Raw genomic sequence first — 24,171 nt, 5'->3', positions numbered from 1 at the left:
TAGTTTTGTAAATTTTCGATAGAGAGTAATGCAAAATAAAATTAAGAAAAGAATTAAGCCATTCCCCTTACATTAATTAGTTAGGATGATCAAGCTATAACTCAATAATTTGATTGCTTACATACTCTTTGATGTCCCAAATTATTAAATGCAAAAAATCTCTGATGACTCAAAAGTTGATCACCTCAAAGGATTGAATATTGAATTGATTGACAATTTATAATAAGTCACTTTTATACAGTCGGTTGCACAATTTCTTTGAAATTGGTCCATCAAATTCCCGCAAAGCTAGGGATATAAAGTTATAATTAAATTTATTTGCATATTCACAATTATAACTTGATCCATAATAAAGTCTAAATATCTTTTTTCTTTTTCCCACAAACTTTGTTCTTGATCCATAATCTTCTTATGGTTTCTTAGAATGGTCTTTTTCTTTTCTTATCTTTCTATGTTTATAGCTGATGATCTTAGACATGACTATAGAACAAATTAACAAACCCCAAAGAAACGTATACTATATATAACATCAAAATCATCAAGACGAGTAGGACATTCAACTCCTACTAAACTCCATAAATGTACATTACTATACCTTGGTACGACGTCTATCCACCAGCCCCAATATTAATTAATATTAATGAAGCAGGGACAGTTGGAAGTAATTATTCGGTGAGAACTTAATATTATTGTACATGTACCGACCTTAATTCCCAAGAATTGCTACCATTAGGAGGTGGCGTATTTTTATTGGTGTAATTCAATATCGGGTTCTACACATTTGAATTCAATAAATATTATGGGATATTGCTAACCAACCATAAAGTGTCACCTCATGTGGTGTTGGCACCTTAAGGTATCAAATAACAACACTCTTAATTCCTGAATCAAAATCACATGTCAAATTACCGTATGCCATAATGTGTCTAACTACTATAATACTGACACATTACTTAATTTTCCTTTCATTAAAAAATTGTTAACTACTTTAGTAATATGATGTGTCAGTAATATATTAGTTGGACAAATTATAAAACACGGATAATTTGAGAGGGAACCTTGATTCTTAATTCCTTGTCTACCCTGAACGACACTACTATAAATAACTATGAACTCACATACAATTTTATTACAATATCAAAACATACACAGAAGTAAGCAGTGCCTTAGAATAATAATGGGGTTCCATTATTTCACATACATCCTAGCTTTTCTCACTGTAAGTTGTTGCTGTTGTTATTTTCGAAACCAATATATAATAATCTTGTTTTTGTCATCAACTACTACTTATATATGTGAATTATATATATAGGTGGGTTCTCTAAGACTAAGGCTACTATGTACTCGGGGATGTCTCTGTCTATGGCACATACTCTCCTCTCTTCACGCGCAAAAACAGTATCAATCAAAGTTGAGTGTGCCAATGGTCCCCAGCCAACCAACAGAGGTAACTTATGGAACAAGTTGGACATAAAAAAAAGGGTACGTATATTCGATCACTCTTTGTAAATATATATCACACACACTTACAGTTTCTATATATTAACGTAGTATTAAGACCTTCCTCTTCGCATGTATATCCAATATGGCTTCTCGTACTACTAGAACTAGTACTTCTTTACTCATGAATTGTACTTGTTTGTTATTGCATTCCTTATCTTTTGGTAGTATCTCTGCTCAATCTGATAATTACATAATCCATATGGATTCATCAGCAATGCCCAAAGTCTACTCCGATCACCATTCCTGGTACTCAGCAACCTTATCGTCAACTATGTCATCGTCTTCTAAACTCATCTACAGCTACACTCATGTCATGAAAGGCTTCAGCGCGAGTCTCTCGGCTGAGGAACTCAGAGCCATAAAGAACGCTCCGGGCTATGTTTCGTCGATCAGAGACTTACCTATAACAGTTGACACCACACACTCGTCCCAATTCCTTGGCCTCAATCAAGTTTCCGGAGCATGGCCGGAATCTAACTACGGGAAAGACGTAATAATTGGGTTGGTGGACACGGGTGTTTGGCCCGAGAGCAAAAGCTTCAGTGACGAGGGAATGTCCGAGATTCCGACCAGGTGGAAAGGAGAATGCGAGAGCGGGACCCAGTTCAACTCCTCCTTGTGCAACAAAAAACTGATCGGAGCCCGGTTCCTTAACAAAGGACTACTCGCCAAGTCCCCCAACACTACGATTGAGATGAACTCCCCGCGCGACACCGATGGTCACGGCACCCACACTTCATCAACGGCCGCCGGGAACTACGTGACAGGTGCCTCGTATTTTGGATATGCCAACGGAACCGCTAGAGGGGTGGCGCCGCTGGCCCGAGTGGCGATGTACAAGGTTTTGTGGAGTGAAGGTTACACTTCGGATGTAATAGCAGCCATTGACCAAGCGATAACGGACGGTGTAGATGTGTTATCCTTATCGTTTGGGCTGGATGGGGTTCCTTTGCATGAGGACCCCGTGGCAATAGCCACCTTCGCTGCCCTGGAAAAAGGTATTTTTGTCTCCACCTCGGCGGGAAACAAAGGACCGTTCTTTGGCACACTGCACAATGGGATTCCTTGGGTTTTAACGGTTGCGGCCAGTACAATTGACCGAGGTTTCGCCGGAATACTCAATCTCGGGAATGGAGCCTCCGTCTCGGGCTCATCTTTGTTCCCGGGGAATTCGTCCAAAACCCAGATTCCGATTATCTTTATGGATGAATGTGACAATATAAAGCAGCTGAAGAAAGTCAGGCATAAATATGTCGTTTGTCAGGATAGGAACAATTCCTTATCGGACCAATTGAGTAATGTTAAGAACGTTGGTGTAGCTGGAGCTGTTTTCATTACCAACAACACCGACTTGGAGGACTACATCCAAACCTCATTCCCGGCCATCTATCTTAACTGGAAAGATGGCGAAATCATCAAAGATTACATCAAGACTGATTCGGAACCGAAAGCAAGTATGGAATTTCACCAAACAGTTCTCGGAACTAAACCAGCCCCTCAGGCAACTAGCTACACTTCTCGTGGGCCTTCGCCAAGCTGTCCGGCAATCTTGAAGCCAGATATAATGGCACCCGGATCGCTTATCTTGGCTGCGTGGCCGTCAAACAATACAGCTGCTACGGTTAACAGTTCTTTCAAACTGTTATCGGGAACATCGATGTCGTGTCCCCACACTGCGGGGGTGGCAGCTCTCATTAAAGGAGCACGCCCCGACTGGAGCCCTGCCGCCATACGTTCAGCCATGATGACCACCTCGGACAACTACGACAACACTCTTGGCCCCATCAAAGACATAGGCTTCGGAGATGAACCAGCCAGCCCGCTAGCTATGGGAGCAGGCCATATCAACCCCAACAAGGCTCTCGACCCAGGGCTCATTTACGACGTAGAACTGGAAGATTATATTAATCTTCTTTGCGCGTTAAACTATACAGAGAAGCATATTAAAATCATTACCAAGTCCGCCTCGGTGAATTGCTCGACCCCGTCGTTTGATCTTAACTATCCATCGTTTATAGCGTTCTTCAATAGAAATGACTCGGAATCGAATTTGAAGACAGCAGTACAGGAGTTCCGAAGGACTGTGACGAATATAGGCGAGGGAAAGTCAACGTATTTGGCAAGTGTGAGTCCCATGAAGGGGTTGAAGGTTAGTGTTAACCCAGACAAATTGGTGTTCCGAGAGAAGAACGAGAAGCAAAGCTTCAAATTGAGTATAGAAGGTCCGAGAATGTTGAAGGAGACGGTAGTTTTTGGATACCTGACTTGGAAGGATTACGAAGACAAACATGTGGTCAGAAGCCCCATAGTGGCCACAAGCCTCGATTCAACCGCGGTCTCGTAAGCTAATAAGCTGAATTAATATTGCACATCATTATTACCACTCACCACTACGTACCATGCTTTATATCACGCACATTTCTCATTTGCTCAATCTAATTTGATTTCGACTAGGCTGTTTAAGTTTCTAGTTTGCTAAATCATATGTGTAGACATGTCATGGAAAAGGATTAGTTGTATGTATTGTTTGTGATAATAACTTATTTTGTTGCATGAGACTTAGAAACACAATAATCATTATCATTATTAATCAGACAAAAAAAATTAGTAGCAAAACTATAGTTAATTATAACAGTAATATAATTAAAATACTTTAAAACATACATTTATAGATTGTTCAAGTTGACAAAAATCAGCGTCAACAAAATTAAAATTACAATACACCAACTAGCTATATATATATATATATTGCATTGATGTCTAAGCCATAATTTAGTGAATCCAACTTTCAAAGTACAGTATTAATTATCATCACTTCCAAAAATCCTGCTATACTGAAGATGCTCGAGCTTCACCAACTCTCCCACTAGATTTTCGTTTCCAATGTCTTTGCACATATTGGAAACACGCATATATGCAAGCAATATCAATGTACGTTTCCTTATTTTTCCTCATTGGTCAAATCTCTGACCGCTTTTTACTAGCAATTGATCAAGAGAGTTAAGTTGGTTTACAAGCCTATTAGCTATATATAAGTGTTTTGGGAATCATTTGGGACACTTTGTCAGATCTTATATTTTCTATTCACTTGTAAACTTATGAGAGAGATTGAGAGCAATATGTTCGTTTTTCCTTCAGGAAAGAGAGAAAACAGGTTTTGGTTGTAAGTGAGAGAAAATGTGGTTGTGTTTGGGTACAAGGAATTTTGTACGGTCGTTTACTTTGTGTTCGTTTACTTTGTGTTCTTCTCAACTGTGAGGAAAGAGGGTTGTACAATGTTGTTCAAAGATTGATCAATAATGCTTGCGGTGGTGCTCAACTAGACGAAGGACAAATTGTCCGAACCAGTATAAATATTAGTGTGTCTTTATGTTATGTTCATTATTCTCTCTGGGGATATTGACGGCATAAATAACTAAGTTTATAATTTTGTTACACTTAAATACCTAACTTATTTTTTTGACGACATAAATACCTAACGTTTATTTTTTTGTTGCAATTGTGCATTACTTTATCCGTTAAGAGCAAAATACCAAACGCTTTAATTTGAGATATTGGTGGCATAAATACATAGTTTATGTAACTGAAGTACTTAAATACTTATCTTTTAATATTTGTAGCATAAATAATAAAATAAAATACAAATATATAAAATTCAAATTTGATAAATACAAAAGTAACACCTAAAACATTAAATTAAAAATTTTAAATGTTAAATGTTAAAAATTCAAATTTAATTAACAAACATTATTGTTATCCCCAAAATTTTGTTCAATGATGTGGCAGTCGGACAGGACAAGTGGTCATGCATAGTCAGTAAATGACACATTAATATTCAATAAATGTGTTGATGAAAGAAGTGTGAAGGTTGGATGTTGACCTGTGGAGTTGTGATATTGCTGGTCAGGGAATAGATTTAGCTGGTCAGAGGGAGATTTGCCATGCCCGACCAATGGTGTAATGTGTCATGCCCGACCAGAGATATGTCATGCCCAACCAGTAGTGTTCTATGCCAACCAGAGGTGTTCTAGAGGTGTGTTTTCCTATATCGACCAGAGGTGTGCCAGAGGTGTGTTTTCCTATATCGACCAGAGGTGGGCTAGAGGTGTGCTTTGCCTATATCGACCAGAGGTGTGCTAGAGAGATGCTTGCCTATGCCGACCGGTGGTGTGTTTGGTGTTGTCTTGGCCGACCAATTACTTCGGGGACAGAGTTGGTTCTAAGAAGTTACCATCTAAGTAACTCAGTAACAACTTCAACCCGAGTCGTTCGCAATTGTCACGGGAATATCTCAAACGTCCCTGAATAATAGATACATTGTTGTAATTTGAATTTATTTTTATTTTATTAATTAAAGTTGGTTGAAACAACCAATGACCCCGTCAAAATGGGATACTTCTCATGTACGATCCATGAGCCTATAAATAAATGGCTCATGGCATCATTTTGGGGGGATCTAATCTTTGGAGACTGAGAGAACTCTCTCTCTGGTTTTGAGACTTTGGGACCGTTACTTGGGGCATTCTAGGAGTATTTTCTGAGAGTTTAAAGAGAGAAACACTATACTTTTCTACTCATACTTGAGAAACTCAGTTGACTAAGGTTCATCCGATCTTAAGTATAGCCTACATATATCACAACTCTAAGTAGATTAGGCTATTACCAACAAATTGGGGCTAAACCACTATAAAAATTACTTGTGTTATTTACTTTCTATTCAAGGTTATTGTCGTTTTTCCATCTACTCACAGTTGACCAAAATCGTGGTCAACATTTTTGGTGCTTTCATTGAGAGCCTGAATAGAAGAAATACAGTGCTATCCTACCAATATGGCACCCAAGAATACCAGTATGGCGTCCAAAAAGCCAGGTGCATCAAAAGAGCATGCTAGATTAGAAGGTCCTGGACCTCAGGACCCTGAGACTGAGCCCAGGGTCTTTCTCGAGGAAACAACTCCAGAGGTCGAACAACTCCAGAAGGCCATCGGGGCTTTCAAGGAGGAGATAATGCAATTTAATGCTCGGAGGGAGTCTTTCGCTGAAGAGATGGCTAGGCAGAGAGCTGTGTTGGAACAGCAAAGGTGCAAGATGGAGGCCAAAAGTGAAGAGATCAGACAACACCAGGGGGAAGCCGACCAGAGACATCGTGAAGCAGCACTTGCTCTAGAAGCGGCTACCCAATTGGGCCAAGCCAATGCCCAGACCGCAGCACGAGGAACAGCCACCCAGGGAGCAAAGGATGATAATATTGGTCAGAGGACCGCTGGCAGAGCCAATTCACGAGGACCGGACAGAAGTAGGAGCGACCCCCCTGGTCGGGAGGGTGATGGAGTCTGTTCTGAAACTACCTCGACACAGAGGGAGAACTCTATAACCCTCTCCAGGAGCCACCGATCAAAAACTTCTAGATCAGAAAGTACCGATCGGGCAGTAAGAAGACTCCACCCAGGCAGGATCAGACCAAGACTCCTCGAGATAAGAAGACTTCGCAATTTAAATATGGGCATGGTCGTGATGAGGCAGACAGTCATCAGACCGACCGGTCAAAAGAAAAAGAAAAGGAAGGCACTCACCAGCAAGGAAGAAAATACTACCCGGGACCCGAAAAGCCACCACTACATCCCGACCAGCATCGTAGTGAGAGAGAGCATGTCTCGCGTAGTAAGCCCTCTGAAAAAATCGAAAAAAGTACGGTGTTTGATCGACTACGAGAACATGCTTCCCAGAAGGATGACATTGTCACCAACAAGAGGAAGACTGTGCCAGTCGAAGGGAAAGATCTGACCCGCCCAACCAGTCAAATAGAAATACTTGACGACAATGCTCAAGATGGAAATGCCCGACCTGGAGGTCAAAACCTTGGAACGTCGCCAGTTGCACCAGCCACCCAAGCCCAGCTTGACGCGCTAACAGCTGCAGTGCAAGGTTTATCAAAATGACCTTCCAGAATGGATGCAGTAGACCACAGGCATGGCAGTCCATTCAATGCTCGGATTAGAGGAGCCCAGTCGCTGGCAAAATATAAAGCACCAGTACTGCCGGTATATACAAAAAAAGCAGATCCTATCAGACATGTTGGGAAATTCGATGACCAGATGGAACTGCTCGGGGTAAGTGACGATTATCGGTGTAGAGTTTTCCTAACTACATTTTCAGATACTTCCCAGAAGTGGTATTGGATGTTTAAGCTAAATTCCATTAACTCTTGGGAAACATTCAGGAAGGATTTTTGTAGACAATTCAGTCCTGCTCGGACTCCACCAATTTATGCCAACCACTTGGCAGATATCAAATAAGGAAATGATGAATCTCTAAAGAATTATATACAGAGATTAATGAGAGAGGCCAACCGAGCAACTGATGTCGGAGATGGGGGGAAGATAGTTGTCATATCCTCTGGAATAACTTATCGAAGTCCTTGGTGGGATAGTATTCATAGAAATCCAATTTCAACACTTCAACAATTTCTTAACCGAGCGGATAAGTATATGAAATTGGATGACGCGATCGAGAAAGAGAAGAAAGGTATAAACAATCTAGGCGAATCTACTGACCCTCCTAAGAATGGTGGAAGAAACGTGGGAATAACGGGTCTGACTGCCATGAAGAAAAGACGGCTAAGTCGAGTTCAAATGAAAAGTCAACCAAGTATGAGCCTCAGTTCACTAATTACACCGCTCTCTTGGCCAGCCGAACAGAAATATATCTTGCTAGTCATGAAGAGGTTCCCTACAAGAAACCTCCACCCATCAGGAAAGAGATGAGTAAGAGAGACATGAATAAGTTTTTTCGTTTCCATGGAGATTATGGTCACGACACGAATGAATGCAATCACCTCAAGGACGAGATAGAATTTCTTCTCCGGTCGGGCAAGTTGAAAAAGTACCGAGCAGAAACACCCCAAGGAGAATGAGGCAGCGACAATCCTGGGTTCAAACGACAGAGGTCTCCACCCTTGCAACCTGGGCCTGTGGACTTTACCTTAAACACTATATGCGGAGGTCCACACTTGGCTAAGGATAGTAACAAAGCAAGGGAGAGGTATGCCCAGACACTTCGACATGAGCGGGAGTGCTAGGATCAGATTTGGTGAACAGAGCTTGATCAGGAACCACTGGAATGGCGAGCGTCTATGGATATATTATTTCTAAATACCGCTTTCAGAGTGGTAGCTTAATTTCAAGTTGTTTAACTTGTTATTTAAGTTTGGTTTATGAGCTGGTTATTTGCTAACCAGCCATTTATTTTTTGAACAATTTTTGTTGTTTAAGACTCATTATTAGACACGTTTTGTCCTTTTTTAATTTACGAGTAATAAAAGAGACTACGCGCAGCGTGGTCGATTCTTGCTACAAATATGCATGTGTGTTAATTTTTCAAACAGTGCTCAACTGGTCGGTAAATCCGGATAGTGTTCAACTGCTCAGTACGTTCAAGCAGTGTTCAACTGCTCGAATATTTTCCATATATTCTATGTGTTTCACGAGTAATTAACTGCTCGAACAAATTCGGTCAAGTAGCAAGTGACCAAGGTTCTTTCAACCCTCGATCACATGGGGGGCACATGGGGTATACTGGTATATAACTTAACACAAGCAATAAGAGCACGAGTTAATATATTTGTTTTTAGGCTGACTTGTAAATTTTTGAAGTCAAAAAAGGCCATTAAGCTAACTTGTTTGACAGAGCTTAAGTAACTTGGAATTTTTTTAATATGTCAAGTTAGAAGCAGATATTCGTGTGACAATAAACATTATGCTCATAAAATGTTAGAGCAATAAGAGTGTGAGAAAGTATACTTAGTAGGGACTTATGAAATGTCTAGAATTTCTAAGTTAGAAAACTAAGTACTCATGCGAAAATATAAGACATACATCAGAGTGATTTTACTATTCACAAAAAACTTATAATGTTTTAAGTCTAAAAAGACTTAGAATGTTTCAAGTTAGCAAAAAAAAAAGTAAAGTATAAATGCCAACAGCTTAGCTGTACGAGAAAAATATCAAAGCTGCTAAGCAGCAATTGCCTTCGCAAGAGTATAAGAAAAAAAGTAAACTACTAGCCAGATACAAAGTTCAGTTGGTCAGGTGCAAAGTTTTCCTAGTCGGGAGAGCAGATACCACTTCCCTGGTCGGTTGAGCATGTTTCACTGGTTAAGTAGGAAACTCTATTGATGGATAGGAAGTTCTCAGGTCAGCTAAGAGGGTCTACAGGTCGGGTAAAACTAGTCCCTGACTAGTTAGCACCATCGTCAGCATACAGGACCTCCTCTAGTCGGAATGATAGATCAAGAAAGGCAGGCACAGTGTCAGTTAGATTAGCTGCCTCCTCGGCGGCCTTTGCCTTGCATTTGGCAAGCTCTTTCACCCTTGCCTCTTCTGAGAAAAGAGAGAAAATCAAGGTTAAGTGGCTTGTTCAGCTTCCATATCTGGTAGAAGCAATTGAAATAGATCCCCTCATAACGAGCAAGATCAGCTTCTTTGTCTTGTTTCAACTCCTCATTCTCATGAGTCATTCTTTCTAGCGGGTCAGCCAACGTCTTGTTGGTTTGGATTTGTTTCTTATTCTCATCAGCCAATCCCATAGAGATCCATCCCGCCCGGCAATGGTCTTCTCCGCCTGCTCAACCTTGGATTGAAGATCTTCTTCAGATTTCGATCAGACTTTTAATCTTTGTCTGGGCTTCCACCAATTGATCATTCAAGACCTTGACCAACTCCTTATAGTCTACTGCTCGGTTTTTAACATGACTAACAGTGATGAGTCCCTGGAGTAAACCAAACAGAAAATGAATGAGAAACAAAAAATATATACACTACTTTGCGAAAATAATTTATTTGATTCCCCAAAGAAAGACATTTAAGGAAGTAATAATATTATCGAGAGATTTAAACAAAGTATTCAGAGCATAAGGCCTAGGCATGCCCGAGCGGCTGTGCGGCGTGCCCCCGAGTGGCTATGCCATCTGTCCGAGTGGATGAGCCACATGCCCGAGCGGTTGTGCCGCATGTCCAGGAAACTCAAGGGGCACGCCGAGGAGATGCTAGCAGTCGCGCGTCCGAGGAGTCAGGTGTCCAAGGGGCTACTGGCAGGCGCGCGTCCGAGGAGCCAGTTGTCCGAGGATCTGCTGGCAGGCGCGCATCCGAGGAGCCGGGTGTCCGAGGGGTTGCTGGCAGGTGCGCATCCAAGGAGCCAGGTGTCAGAGGTGTTGCTGGCAGGCGCGTGTCCAAGGAGCCAGGTGTGCGAGGGCTGGTGGCAGGCGGGCATCCGAGTAGCCATGCGTCCGAGGAGCTGCTGGCTGGGCATCCGAATAGCCGTGCGTCCGAGGAGCTACTGGTTGGGCCTCTGAGTAGTTGTGCGTTCGAGGAGCTACTGGCTGAGCATCCGAGTAGTCGTGCGTCCAAGGAGCTGCTGGCTGGGCATCCGAGGAGCTCTGTTTTTCCAATCGGGTCGAGGGGCATGCCGAGTGGGGTGTACATCTGAGGATCCAAGCACATCGAGGGTTGTTGTCTGAATAACTGGCCACCGAGGAGCTGCATGCCGGGTAGTCGTGCGTCCGATGAGCTGGGAGCATGTCCAAGAGGCTAGCATGTCTGAGGGGTAGCATTACCGAAGAGCTATTTGGGTTGGCATATTAATTGTGATTATGGATGGAGAAAATATCTCCTGCATTTACCAAATGATTTACATCCCAGAGGCGTAACTAAATAATGGTTATCAATAATCGAATCAAACATGGCGCGACTGCGTACACAAGTCCTAATTTTGTCCGAGCAACCATAATTTAGTATATCATACGACGCAGATATATTTATCATTGTAAGAGCACTCCCAATGGAGTAGCTATATTTACTATATAGCTAAATTATAACTAAGGAGTACTAAAAAAGTCATACAATGAAAGCTTTATCCTTTAAATTTTTTTACCTTTGTCTATAGTGTTTAGCTAGATTTATGTTACACTATTCATTATGTAAATATGTTATATTATTATCTCTCTCTTTATATATATTTATATATAGATTTCATCATTTTTTTTATTTCTATATATATTATATATTTATATACCTATTAAAAGAATTTTATTTATATTTTATAATATTATTATATTTAATCTTTTAATATATTTTATTTTCATTTTAGCACAATATTACATATACTTAAAATATGATATATTTGTAAGTTGATCATATATTTTATAATATTAATAATTAAAATAAAAAAATATAGATTGATATTGAAAAATATATAGATTAATAATTATAGAAAATATTTGAAATGGATAAAAATATTTGAAAATATAATATTTAAATGATATAGAGAAAAAATATAGAGAATCTGATGTATGGTATAATGTAAAACTTAAAAGTAAAATAGAAAAATATATATTTTAGAATGGTATTTTAAAAGATGAAGTAAAGCACCAATTGAGAGTGCTCTAATTAAAAGAGATGACATACTAAATTTATTACTGTCCTAACAAAGAAGAGGATTTATTACATATGCACACCAAACACAGCATACGAACCTATAGATATAGTCACAAATATCCAACATCACAGGCCGGCGAAAGCACACACACACACATATATATATATATATATATGTGCAACTACATATTACATCAGCCAAAACCATAAATGAAAAAAGTTGAACCAAAATAATATGATAATTAATTGGTGTTGCACCACTTTGTAGTAACTCAGGAGCGAATTGCGTACCAAGTTTGAGTGGCAGTCAACAAAAGAATTAATGCAGCTGCCAAAAGAGCAACAATAGTCCAGGGGCTGCTGAAATGTTTTTCACAAACTTGGGCCATCCAAATCGCACGCTTTTTCTGGCAGTGAGTTTCTATCTGCTTCCTGACTTTCTTATACAAGTCATGTGGTGGGTTGAAGCACTCTGACCCTAGTTTGTTGATTAGCGTAGCTACATCTGCATCACTGCTGAGGTGGTTTTGAATCACTCTTGATGCCCTTAGCACTTTAACATCTTCTTCTTTATCAATCAGAACATCTATGAATTTCACATAAGAAATCACAGGATACTGAGTTTGTTGGTCAAGGAAATGAGGAGGAAGACTCATCTCGTAGGCCACAAGATTCTTCAGCTTATACTCTGTCCTTTCGTTAACAATTAATGGGGGAAGGTTAAGATGGCCATTGATCTTAAAACATTTACTACTGAAAGAGATGGAACCAGTTGAGGTTGGCTTAAACTCTAGCCCAGCTGATTTAAGTTCTTGTACGCTGCGCATGCGAAAGTTATATCCTCCCCGTTTTGATTTGGGATCAGAAATTTGGTCAACTCGGTTGTATTTATGACCTGCAATGAAGGAGTGAAGAAGGAAAAGAAGGTGAACATGTACACCGCAATTTCGTATTTGAAGAAGTTCATCTTCGTCATAAAAGTAGTAGATGAGCATTGGTTCATGTGTCATGAAATTGTTCATGTGAAGGAAAAAAACAATATCCATTTTCAGGTTGGCACAATGATCCTCATCTTTCATCAATTCAAAGAACAACACAATGACTTGGAAGGGGATTTGGTTTTGTAGCAAGAACAAGTCCTCCACCATCAATGTTTCTCGATCACGATCAATTCCAAACTCTTCTAATCCTCCTCTCCTTTCCATATAGCTCTCTATAAACTGTAGTATTGTACACCCATCCAAGAAAAGGATTCGTACCAGTGCATCCTCACCTACATCTATCTCACAAAATTGGAGTTTGAAGCCTCTTTTTTCCTTGATTTTTTTCAGTACATTCTCCACTTGACCATTCTCGGGAAAATATTTTTCGACGAACTTCCTTGCCAAATTAATCTTGAGGTCCCTTGTATTTTTTATTAAATCTTTCAGGTGATCACGCTCCTTTTGTGGTAAGTCAATAGAAGGATCATAACATAGCGGACCGATTGGCAACTCTCTTGGGTGACAGTATGTATATACAAATTTCTGATTATCTCGACGCAAGATCTGTGGAAGCCAGCCTATCCTATTATGCCCACCTTCCTCTGCTTTGCTCGTTTTAGTTTCTTCTTGTATTTCCACTTTGATTTCTTTTATAAACTCCGTATATGAATCATTTAATTGAATATGGCTATCTGACTGTTCATTATTATCAGCCAGCTTGGTCTCCTCCTGATGCGTTATACGTCTATCCTCATTCTCGGCCATATTCTATCTATTGACCCCCAACGAGATGATCTAAATAATTCAGATTAGTCACTGCCCAAACAAGTATACATAAAATAATAATAATAATATACTACCACAGATTAATGATAAATACATTGTCTTCACTTTCTTTTACACTTTCCCATCTAATTATGTTTGCACATAAATTTTATTAATGATCTTTAATATTTTTAAGATATAAAATATTTTAATAATATCATTGATAAGTATTTACGCACAACCTTATATCTCTTCTATATAATATGTGTGTAGATAATGGAAATTTTTTGTTTTAACAGTTTTTTACTTTTTTTTAATATTAACTTTAACGGAATATTCTTATATTTAACAGTAGTTTGTAAACACTTAAATTTAAATAAAATAAAATAAATAATTTAAAAAATTAAAATATGATATTTTTGAGATATTTTACAATGATAATTATTTAAAAATAATAAATAATTAAACAAATTAAAATATAATATTTTTGATATATTTTACAATGATAATTATTTAAAAATAATAAATCATATGTTTTATAACTTAAATAAAATTTAAACTCATTTATTAGAATAATATGGTATTAAACATATAATATAATTTATTGTGAATTAGCAACAAATTTTTATTTAAAAAAAATAGCAAGAAACTTAAATTTAAAATACACGTATAATATTTAATATTACATTAAATATATAATATATAATATTTTGTTGTCACTCCCAAATTCAAAAACTAGAACAAACATAAACTTAAACAAAAATAAATAAATTATTTAATTGAAATATGATATTTATTTCAAAATTTATATGACATTGATATAAATTTAATAATTTCTATAAAGAAAACTAAGCAATCGTGCATATTACACGTTACTTGTATCTAGTATATATATATATATATATGATAATTCTCCTATATGAGCTTCACTTTAAGCTCTATCAGTGGCTTCTTCACTGTTTTCAACTCATGAACAGTTTTCGGCGTGATTTTTTTTATGACCGTGTATATTGTAGTTGTTTAGAGCATCCTACAAATTTTCAGAAAATTTCGAATAGTTTACGGTACCGAAAACTAGATTCAAACATGTTGTTTTCCACATGCATAAAAAAATTAGTCACGCGTGCAACATGTTTGAACTTAGTTTTCAATACTGTAAACTATTCAGAATTTTCTGAAAAATTTGTAGCATGCTCTAAATAGCTAAAATATACACGGTCATAAAAAAAATCGCGTCGAAAATTATTTACAGGTCGAGAATACTGAGGGTTCTACTAGTAGCGCTTAAATGAAGCCCCTTTAGGAAAATTCCTATATAATATATATATATTTATATATATTAACATAAATCACACTACATGTACATTTGATTGGCATATTATTATTATTTCTGTTGTTGTGGATATTGTTTATTTTTTTTAAAATGAATTAATGTACTAGTGTGTGATTTATGTTAATATTTTTCTTATATTGTTACTTACCTATTTTTTTATAATTTTAAATTGTTATGTTTTTTAATTTTGTATTTTCGATTTATCTTTTATATTTTTTCAGTATTGAATAAAATTTATATAGAAGGGAGAACTTACATTATTATTATTAGAAATGTGTTATTTAATCAACTTTAAAAATCAATGATTCTTTTCCAATAATATCTCATTTTCAAGCATGAAATGATAATGCCTTAGCCTTTTAATTATTATTAGTATAATAATAAATGAGTATTTTTTGGACAATACATAATGTGATAATTGGTTTGTGACTTAATACCCTTCTTTTGATATTATTTCTTAGGGATTTTTTCATAAATATAATTTTTTTGTTTTTTACTTTTTTTTATGGTTGTTTTTTTTTTTTTCAAAATGTTACTTAAGTTTCCAAAATAATACGATTTTTAAAGTTTTTTATTTACAAAAATTCGGTGCCAAAAACAACTAAAAAATAACAATTCAACAACAACTAGACATCAACCAAAACCATGCTATAACATATTTTTTAAAAAAATATTCAAAATATATTTGAAAACAACTAAACACCAATCAGAGATCAACACAACAAAAAAACAACTATACATAAACTTAAACAATTAAAAAAAACAACATGAAAATAATTATACATAAACTTAAACAACACATAATATGAAAAACAGACAAAATCGTAAAAATATAAAAATTTCTTTAAAATCATAAAATTAAAAAAAAAAAAACTTTGTCTCTCCATAAAAATATATTATTTAAATTTCTCCACTACAACTACACTTCAAACATATAATAACCTAAAGGAAGAGGTTGGAACTTTAGACCTCTCCCATTCCCCAAACCCCCTCACCATTGGATCTAAGCCGAATGGCTTAAATTTCTCTATTTCTTATTATTGTGGGAACAAAAAGCTTACCAGATATAGAATTCGTTTTAAATTATTTTCCCCCTTAGATGATAAGGATTGAATAATTTCTTTGAAATTAATATATAGAATCTAATGCGCATTACTGAAACTTAAATCATGATTATCTGAGTTTTTTTATATTTTATTTAATAAAAAAACAATTAAAGAGAGAGAGAGAGAGAGATGTTTTGGGTTTGGATCTGCTTACTTAAGTTGCTTTGTAGAAAATCTACTTCGGCTCAGCAAACTCTTCCTCTGGCTTCAAGATGAGCAACCATACCATTACCATTACCATGTCAATAGTATCTGATTTGCAATTTTTTTTTATTTTGAATGGATAAGGCTGAAGGAAAATAATTGAGCCACACTGATGTACACATAAGACGATAATACACCAAAAAATGGGGACGCCTAATTAAAGTTTGAGCCACACTTTGTCCTTATTAAAGTTTCAGGGAATCACCTTGTCCAATCAACCGCAAAAAAAAAATCCACAAATGTGATCACCACCAAATCCAATCAACTGCAAAAAAAAATCCACAAACATAACCACAATTAAAAATTTACAATTAACAATTAAAACTAATTATATAATTACATTACAAAATTAAACTAAATTATTGAAATAGATTTTAACAAAAAATTTCAATTAAACATTTAATTAATTTAACCTAAACTACATTAAAACTTAAACTAAACTACATTTTATCTTCTTTATAATTCCTATACAATAAAATTTAGATTCATAATCCTAATTCTATAATCAATTTACTTATACTAAAATAAACATATAATTATAAATCTATATATTTATATATATATATTAATGAAAAAAAAATAATGAAATTACCTTAGGAGGTCTCAGAATTGGCACAAGGTAGTGGTTACCCGTGGGGGAGGGCGAAGATGCGGGGGAGGGGCTCTTGGAGGGCGGAGCCGCGGGTGGGGAGAGCAGAGCCGTGAGTGGGGAGGGCGGAGCCTGTTGGGGTTTTATGCCCTAATTAAAACTCAAATTCTTTGTAATCTCATTTTATTATCAATAAAAGAATAGAAATCATTTTTTGACTTGGTCAATCACTTTGCTCACATGTTTTATTTTCATGATTATTTATTTAATATAAACTTCTATTAAATCCCGAGCATATAGATAATCTTATTTATAGACGTCATCACAGTGGAATATAAATATGATTATATGTTCAAAATAAGTTAGTCCTAAGATTAGTCAATGCACCGGATTTACACTGACTTGTCAATCTACGATATGATCTACTTACACATTACAGTGTTATGTTCTTTCCAGAACATTAGCAAAGTATATAAGATCATATGTATTTGTTACATCGGACAGGACCGATATTGACAGTTAATAAGATAAGTAAACATACCGTTATTATCTATTATGGTCATATCATATAGTTGACCCTAGGTCAATTCAATCTCAATTCTGAGTGGTTAGTATTCTAACTGATTGTATTATTTGAGTTATTTGACTTGTTCGTTACCAGCTTACCCTACGGATTAGCCCATACTTACATCTTGGGAACTCGGTAGTATAATTGAGTGGGAGTGTTAATCATAGATATGAACATCTATAGCTTATGATGAACAAGTGAAATGATGGTTTCCTTTTAGTTTGGTTCAAGGTGTTAAATGATAGAGATCTCATTTCAGTAATTAAATTAGTTTACTGAAATATCATTTACAAGGAACTAAGTGTTTTAAGGATAAAATACAATTAGGGGTAAAATGGTATTTTAGTCATATCTCATTGTAGACAGTCTATAGAAGATTGGGTAACAATTATGGTTGTAACAATGGATAATTAATAGCATATCTATATTTGTTATAGAGCGTTCTATGAATTCAAGAGTGCAATTTCGAGTTTATAGTGGAGTCACAAGGAATTAGTAAATTTATTTGTTAGATTTATGATAACTTATTGGAGCTTGATTTCATAGGCTCATGGTCCCCATTGTACCTTGGATAAAATCATCTAGATAGTCTCAATTAATTGATTTAATTATCAATTAGAATTATCAAAGTTGACCAGGTCAATTTTGGTAGTTTCATAGAGTTGTGTAATTTTGAGAAGAAAAGAGAAATTATGGAAGATTTATTGATTAAGATAAATTGGTATCTAAATTAATAAATAAGTTTAAATCAAGGTTCAAATTATAAATAATTAATTTGATAAAGGATTTAAATAATTATTTAATTAATTAAATCGATAGAAAATAATACAGGCCTTGATTTTAAGTCCAATGGGCTTATAATCAAATGGGAAATTTCACGGGCCTAAAGCCCATGATAATTTCGACCTAGGGCTTTAAAATGGCTATTATTCTATTGATTTTTTAATTAAATTAAATTGCATAATTGAGTTTATAAAATGAGTGCTTAGAGAGAAGTCAAAACATATGTCACAAGTCAGATTTTCTGATAGTAAAAATCACATCACTTTTACCGTATAAAACAAATTATTTTGTGAAATACCGTAATTTATGTAATTTTTCCATAATTATACAAAGTAATAAGTGATAGGGTCATAGGCATGATTTGGGCCGAAGGTAGTGATACTCCAGAAATGGGTATAACAAATTAAATTTAGGATTTAAATATTTTTTTTTAAAAGAACTTAACTTTTTTTAATTATTTATACTACAAAAGTTAAAAGTTAGGCATTTAAGTGTAACAGTTATTTATTATGTGAATATGCCTTTTTAAAAAATTTGGTATTTGTCACTTAATAGGAAAAAGTAATAGTTGCAACAACTAAAAAACGTTAAGTACTTGTGCCGTAAAAAAAAAAATTAGGTATTTAAGTGCAACAGTACTTACATCAACTTAGATATTTATCTCGGTAATATCCATTTTCACTTAATTAATTTTGTTAGTTATTTCTTTCATTATTTTCTATTCGTGTATTGTGCTATAATTGATCTGTTAGCACATGTAGTATACTTTGCTCAGTTAGCATACTTATATTATATTTGTTCTGTTAGTGTTCCTTCGTAAAAGTTCTACTAGTTTTTCCCCAAGTAAAATTTCAGTTTTTATACTTTGTAAAATCTGTGATCGTTTTCTTCACAAGAGTCTCTGTTCGTTTTCTTTGTAATATATCTAATCATTTTCTTCACAAAAGTCTCTGTTTGTTTTATTCGTAAAAATCATGTTCGTTTTCTTTGTATTTTTCAATTCTCACGTTTTAGTACACTTAGTTTCTAGTCAAGTATTTTTTTTATGTTGTTTATTTCTTCGACATTTTTCAAGTGAATCAATCAAGAATGTTGCAATTACAAGCCAACAAAAACAGAATTTTTAAGAGAGAGAGAGACAGAGAGAAACTATAGGCGGCAAACAAGACACCATACAGACAAAAAAGCACGCTTCGAATTTGATTGAATGCAAACTGCAACAAGTAAATTCAACAAGTAAATTTTATTTTTCCACAAAAGTTACATTGAACAAGTTCTATTATTGTAACCAAGTAGAATATGAGCACGTACGTACGTAGATATAGTCATAATTAAATATATATATATATATCCAACATCACAGACAACAAAAGCGAAAACCAAATTATAAGATAATTGTTTGTGCGCCACTTTCGAGCAAGTGATCAGGATCTGATAGCGTACCAAGTTTGAGTGGCAGTCAACAAAAGAATCAATACAGCAGCCAAAAGAGCAACAATAGTCCAGGGGCTACTAAAATGTTTGTCGCGGACTTGGGCTATCCACATCGCCCAATTATTCTTGCAGTGATCTTCCATCTCCTTCCTGACATTCGCATATAAGTCAGACGCTGGGTCAAAGCATTTCCACCCCATTTTGTTAAATAGCTTAGCTGCATGGACATCACTACTGAGGCGGTTCCGAAGTACTCTTGAGGCCCTTAGTTCTTTCACATCTTTTCCTCTATCGACCAAAACATCCATGAATTTCACGTAAGAAGTGACGGGATATTGGGTTGGTTGCTCTCCGGAAGCATAATATTTGCCACCGTGGAAGTAAGATGTACTTGTTGGAAGACACATTTCGTAAGCGACAAGATTCATCATCTTACACTCGGTCCTATCATCAACAATGATTGAAGGGAGTTTCAGATGCCCTTTCATGCTTAAACATCTATTTCTGAAAGAAATGTAGCCGCCTCTACTCGGCTCAAAGTCTATACCAACTGATTTAAGTTCTTCTACACTGCGAAAGTCTTGATTCTGAATACCACGAGCATCGGGAGGCGAAAGGTGTGCTGAAGAGTTGTTACGGATAATGCAGTAGAGAAGATGAAGGAGGTGAAGAGGCTCATTTTTGGGATAATTGGAAAGTAATTTTTCACAGAAGGACTTGCCGTAATCTGAAGAGTGATCTGTCGTGAAATTGTTCATGTGAAGGAAACTAGCAATATACCCTATCAGTTCTCTTTGTTTGTCAACGTTATTCACATTTGATAACAATTCAATGATCACTTTCAAGGGCATTTGGTTTTGAAGCAAGAACAAGTCTTCTGCTATCACTTTTTTTTGATGACCATCAATATGAAACTTTTGTAATAACTCATCCAGAATATAGCTCCTTATGAACTGTAGTATTGTACACCCATCCAAGAAAAGCAACCTGGCCAGTTTTTCATTTTCAATTAGTGAATGCTCATTTGACGCATCAATAGCTGTATGTATCGCCGCTCTGATGTTTTTGATGCCGTCATTGATTTTTTTGAGTGCATTTTCTTCTCCCTCATTCTGGTCGGAAAAATATTCTTGGATGAACACAGTAGCCATTTTAATCTTGAGGGCGTATTTTTTATTGAACTTTTCTGATAATCTCACTAGGCGAGCAGGGATCGATTGTTCTTTAGAATTTTGATCAGACCCGAGTACCTTAAAGCACTTATTGTAATATATAGGACCGATTGGCAACTCCCGAGGATAGCAGTAAGTATTTACAAAGTCCTGATTATTTTGCAATAAAATCGGTGGAAGCCATCCTATCCCTTTAGGCGCTTCATTAGTTGTGCTGTTCGCCATTTCAGGATTTGAATTTGACTTTCCTTTAAATTGATCAAGAAACTTCGTATCATCATCTAAATCACACATTTGAATACGGATCTCTGGCTGTGATTGGTTACCAGCCTCCAACTTTTGATGCGTTGTATTGCTATCCTCAGTTTCATGACTTCGTATCATCTTCGTATCCTCCATTTCCGCCTGTGCTATGATCTCTGTACGTCAACCAAATAAAAATAGAACGCATGTCAGCTGACTCATGCACTTACAAGACTTTGTTTGCATGGTGAATCATGTTGACAACAAAAAAAAGATGGCATTACTTGTTAAAAGTCATTACCATATCTAAAGTCATTACATGTTTGAGAGTTCTAGAATGTTCTATAATATACTAGGAAGAAGATAGAACATTCTATAAAGTTCTTGAAGAAACATAGAACTAATTAAACAATTTATAAAAAGTTCTAGAATCATTTAGAAATTAGTAGAGAGTAGTTAAATATATTATAAAGTTAGAAAATTATAGAAAGATTTAGATGTTTCCTTTGTAGCTTATAAATACAAATGTAATGTGTGTCCAAGTTTGTAGCAAAGTGAGTATCTCAAAAGTGAGTCTTAGTGAGTACTATATAAGTGTGTCTAAAAAGAGTGTAGGAGAAGTTATTAAATGAGTGCTCCAAAACAAAGTGGGTAAGTATTTAGAGTGTGTTGTGATAAAATGCGTGTCCCAAAAGTGAGTACTATATAAGTGTGTCTAAAAAGAGTGAGATAAGTTATTAAAAGAGTGCTCCAAAACAAAGTGTGTAAGTATTTAAAATGTATTATGATAAAATATTATATTCAAATCTTTGTGTAATTACTTTTATAATAATATATAAAACCTTACTCATTCAACAAAACCTTTCTAGAACAGTACTACATAATATATATGTAATAAAAATTGTGTGTGTTTTCCTGCCCGATCAAAAGAAGGATCGATCCACCACTAGTTTTGTGTTTTTCTGCTTGTGTCTACCTTATATTTTTGCGCTAGAAGAAGCAATCAATGATTTCAGTACGTAGCAATACAGCCAGTGACAACAAATCCAACTACCCACCTTTCATGAAAGAACTAATTAAACACAACACACACAGCCAATTCCTAGCTAAGAGAGAAAATCAAAGGAGGCCACACACGACTTATATATTATTTCATTACTTTGTTTGTATTCTTGGGTAAGATCGAAGCTGGTTAGAATTAAGGATACCAACAACATTATATATGTTTAACCATAATATACTGAGATTTAATTAAGATTACATACATGCTCAACCATGTAAATCGTAACTTTGCATGCTAACATATATGCACAGACTGCGAATGTGAAGGAGCTTATATAAATTAAAAATATTTCATAAGCAAAATATATAAACTTAAATCATATGATTAGCCGAGTTTGATTTATTATATAATAATACTAAAATTTTAATAGAGTTTTTGGGTTTGGATCAACTTACCGTCGTACTTAGTTTGCTTTGGTAATTGTATTATTGAAAATCCCTTTTGGCTGAACAAATAACTCTTCCTTCGGCATGTACTAAATTGCCCTATATCAATCGTATGTTAAGAACACTAAAATTAAACAACAAGCATAAAATGTATATATATATATATATATGTAATAATAGCCTTTAGAAATTATAAAGTATATTACAATACAATATTCATACAACTATACCTGTATACACCACTAGTTCTTCTTACTATATGTAGTTATACATATAAATATATATATATATATATATTTATATATGCATGTCAATAAGAAAACTGTACAAAACTTTAAAAAAAAATACCTTTCACAATAAGTTTAGTTAGGACCGAATTTCACAATATGATTTGTGGAACCTGAGTACAAGCCGATACTAGAGAAATATAAGATTATTCACGAAGGGATAGGACGACCTGTATTAATAGCAAAGCAATGTTATATACATACATTCATAAATAATATATATATAAATATATATATAGTAAGCTTTGCTTACTGAAGACATTACTTTTCCCATTATCTATATATAAGCATTTTCTATTTTTAGCATATAAATTATTACTTAATTTTTTTATATAATTTTGTAAATAATAATTATAGCAGATATTTTAATAACTTTTTAAAAATTTTAAATAATTTATGAAACCAAAATCAATTTTCGAACAATATGTTTTACACTCTTACAATAAAAAGCAAGCACGCACATGCAACTGACTATTTAGACACTCATTTCGACACCATAAATTATTTGTAATTTTTCAAAAATAAATAAAATATCTACTATAATCTACATTATTATATAAAAAAAATATTAAGCTATAATTTTTGGCGTCCTAAAAATATAAAAGAGAATTATTAAGGAACACCAGTAGTGTCAACACTACAAGAATGTGACATAATGCTATTGGTGCAATCCAATACCAGATCTCACATATTAAAATTTAATAAATATCATTTAATATGGCTAACCAACTACAATCTGTCGTACGGTGTTGTCAAATAGCTAGCAACAATCAAACAAAAATACTCCTACCAAACAATAATATATAATTACTTCATAATAAATTCAGTACCACGTGAAAAATCATGTGAAAGCCTCCAAAAATGAATTGTCACTTTTGTTCAGTGAAGTGTCGACAAGTGTCAAGACTCAATATAGATAAGGTTTAATACCACACTGCATTTAACACACTAGCCTCAACTGGTATTGTCTTAATTATTTATACAGCAATACTTCATTAGCGATTATAAAAGTTTAACTTATAAAACTATAGATATTTTTCCTTTCAAAATTAAAAACAAATCTTTATATGATTTCCAGGGCTAATAATGGCATAAAAATCTATGCTTTCAGGTTTATATATAAACTTATATACTCAAAATTTATTTTGGCAAAACTACCAATACCAATGTTATGCTTTCATTGCATCAGATACCACTAATTCCATTATCTGATTGGGCAAAACTCCTATCTTAATCACATAATATATTTAAATTATATTTTTTTAATCCAATTTTCATAGTAGCAGTCTAAAATTTAAAGTGTAGGTAATTAAATTTTAAAT

General features: G+C 35.1%; 3 protein-coding genes across 4 annotated transcripts; 1 reads left to right on the top strand and 2 right to left on the bottom strand.

The window, feature by feature from the left end:
- The first annotated feature begins 1,048 nt into the window (after positions 1-1,048).
- LOC133824902 (subtilisin-like protease SBT3) lies at positions 1,049-4,059 on the top strand. Of its 2 annotated transcripts, XM_062257923.1 has the most exons (3): positions 1,049-1,219; positions 1,313-1,482; positions 1,716-4,059. In XM_062257923.1, the coding sequence occupies exons 2-3, from the start codon at positions 1,455-1,457 to the stop codon at positions 3,845-3,847; spliced, it is 2,160 nt and encodes a 719-aa protein (XP_062113907.1). In that variant the 5' UTR covers positions 1,049-1,219; positions 1,313-1,454; the 3' UTR covers positions 3,848-4,059. The 2 variants fall into 2 exon arrangements, with proteins under 2 accessions (XP_062113907.1, XP_062113906.1); XM_062257922.1 differs by lacking the exons at positions 1,049-1,219; positions 1,313-1,482 and having other exon boundaries at positions 1,503-4,059.
- Positions 4,060-11,975: 7,916 nt separating this feature from the next.
- Positions 11,976-16,388, bottom strand: LOC133824901 (uncharacterized). The gene is made up of 2 exons (XM_062257921.1): positions 16,275-16,388; positions 11,976-13,711 (listed from the first exon to the last, which is right to left on the bottom strand). The coding sequence occupies exon 2, from the start codon at positions 13,679-13,681 to the stop codon at positions 12,206-12,208; it is 1,476 nt and encodes a 491-aa protein (XP_062113905.1). The 5' UTR covers positions 13,682-13,711; positions 16,275-16,388; the 3' UTR covers positions 11,976-12,205.
- A 3,300-nt stretch (positions 16,389-19,688) lies between these two features.
- Positions 19,689-21,269, bottom strand: LOC133825885 (uncharacterized). The gene has a single exon (XM_062258778.1). It carries the CDS (start codon positions 21,267-21,269, stop codon positions 19,689-19,691), a length of 1,581 nt encoding a protein of 526 aa, XP_062114762.1.
- Positions 21,270-24,171: the final 2,902 nt, after the last annotated feature.

This window comes from Humulus lupulus, chromosome 3, assembly GCF_963169125.1.
Source record: "Humulus lupulus chromosome 3, drHumLupu1.1, whole genome shotgun sequence".
Classification (NCBI taxonomy): domain Eukaryota; kingdom Viridiplantae; phylum Streptophyta; class Magnoliopsida; order Rosales; family Cannabaceae; genus Humulus; species Humulus lupulus.
Note: the sequence above shows the minus strand (reverse complement) of the source record. Positions and strands in the feature narration are given on the sequence as shown.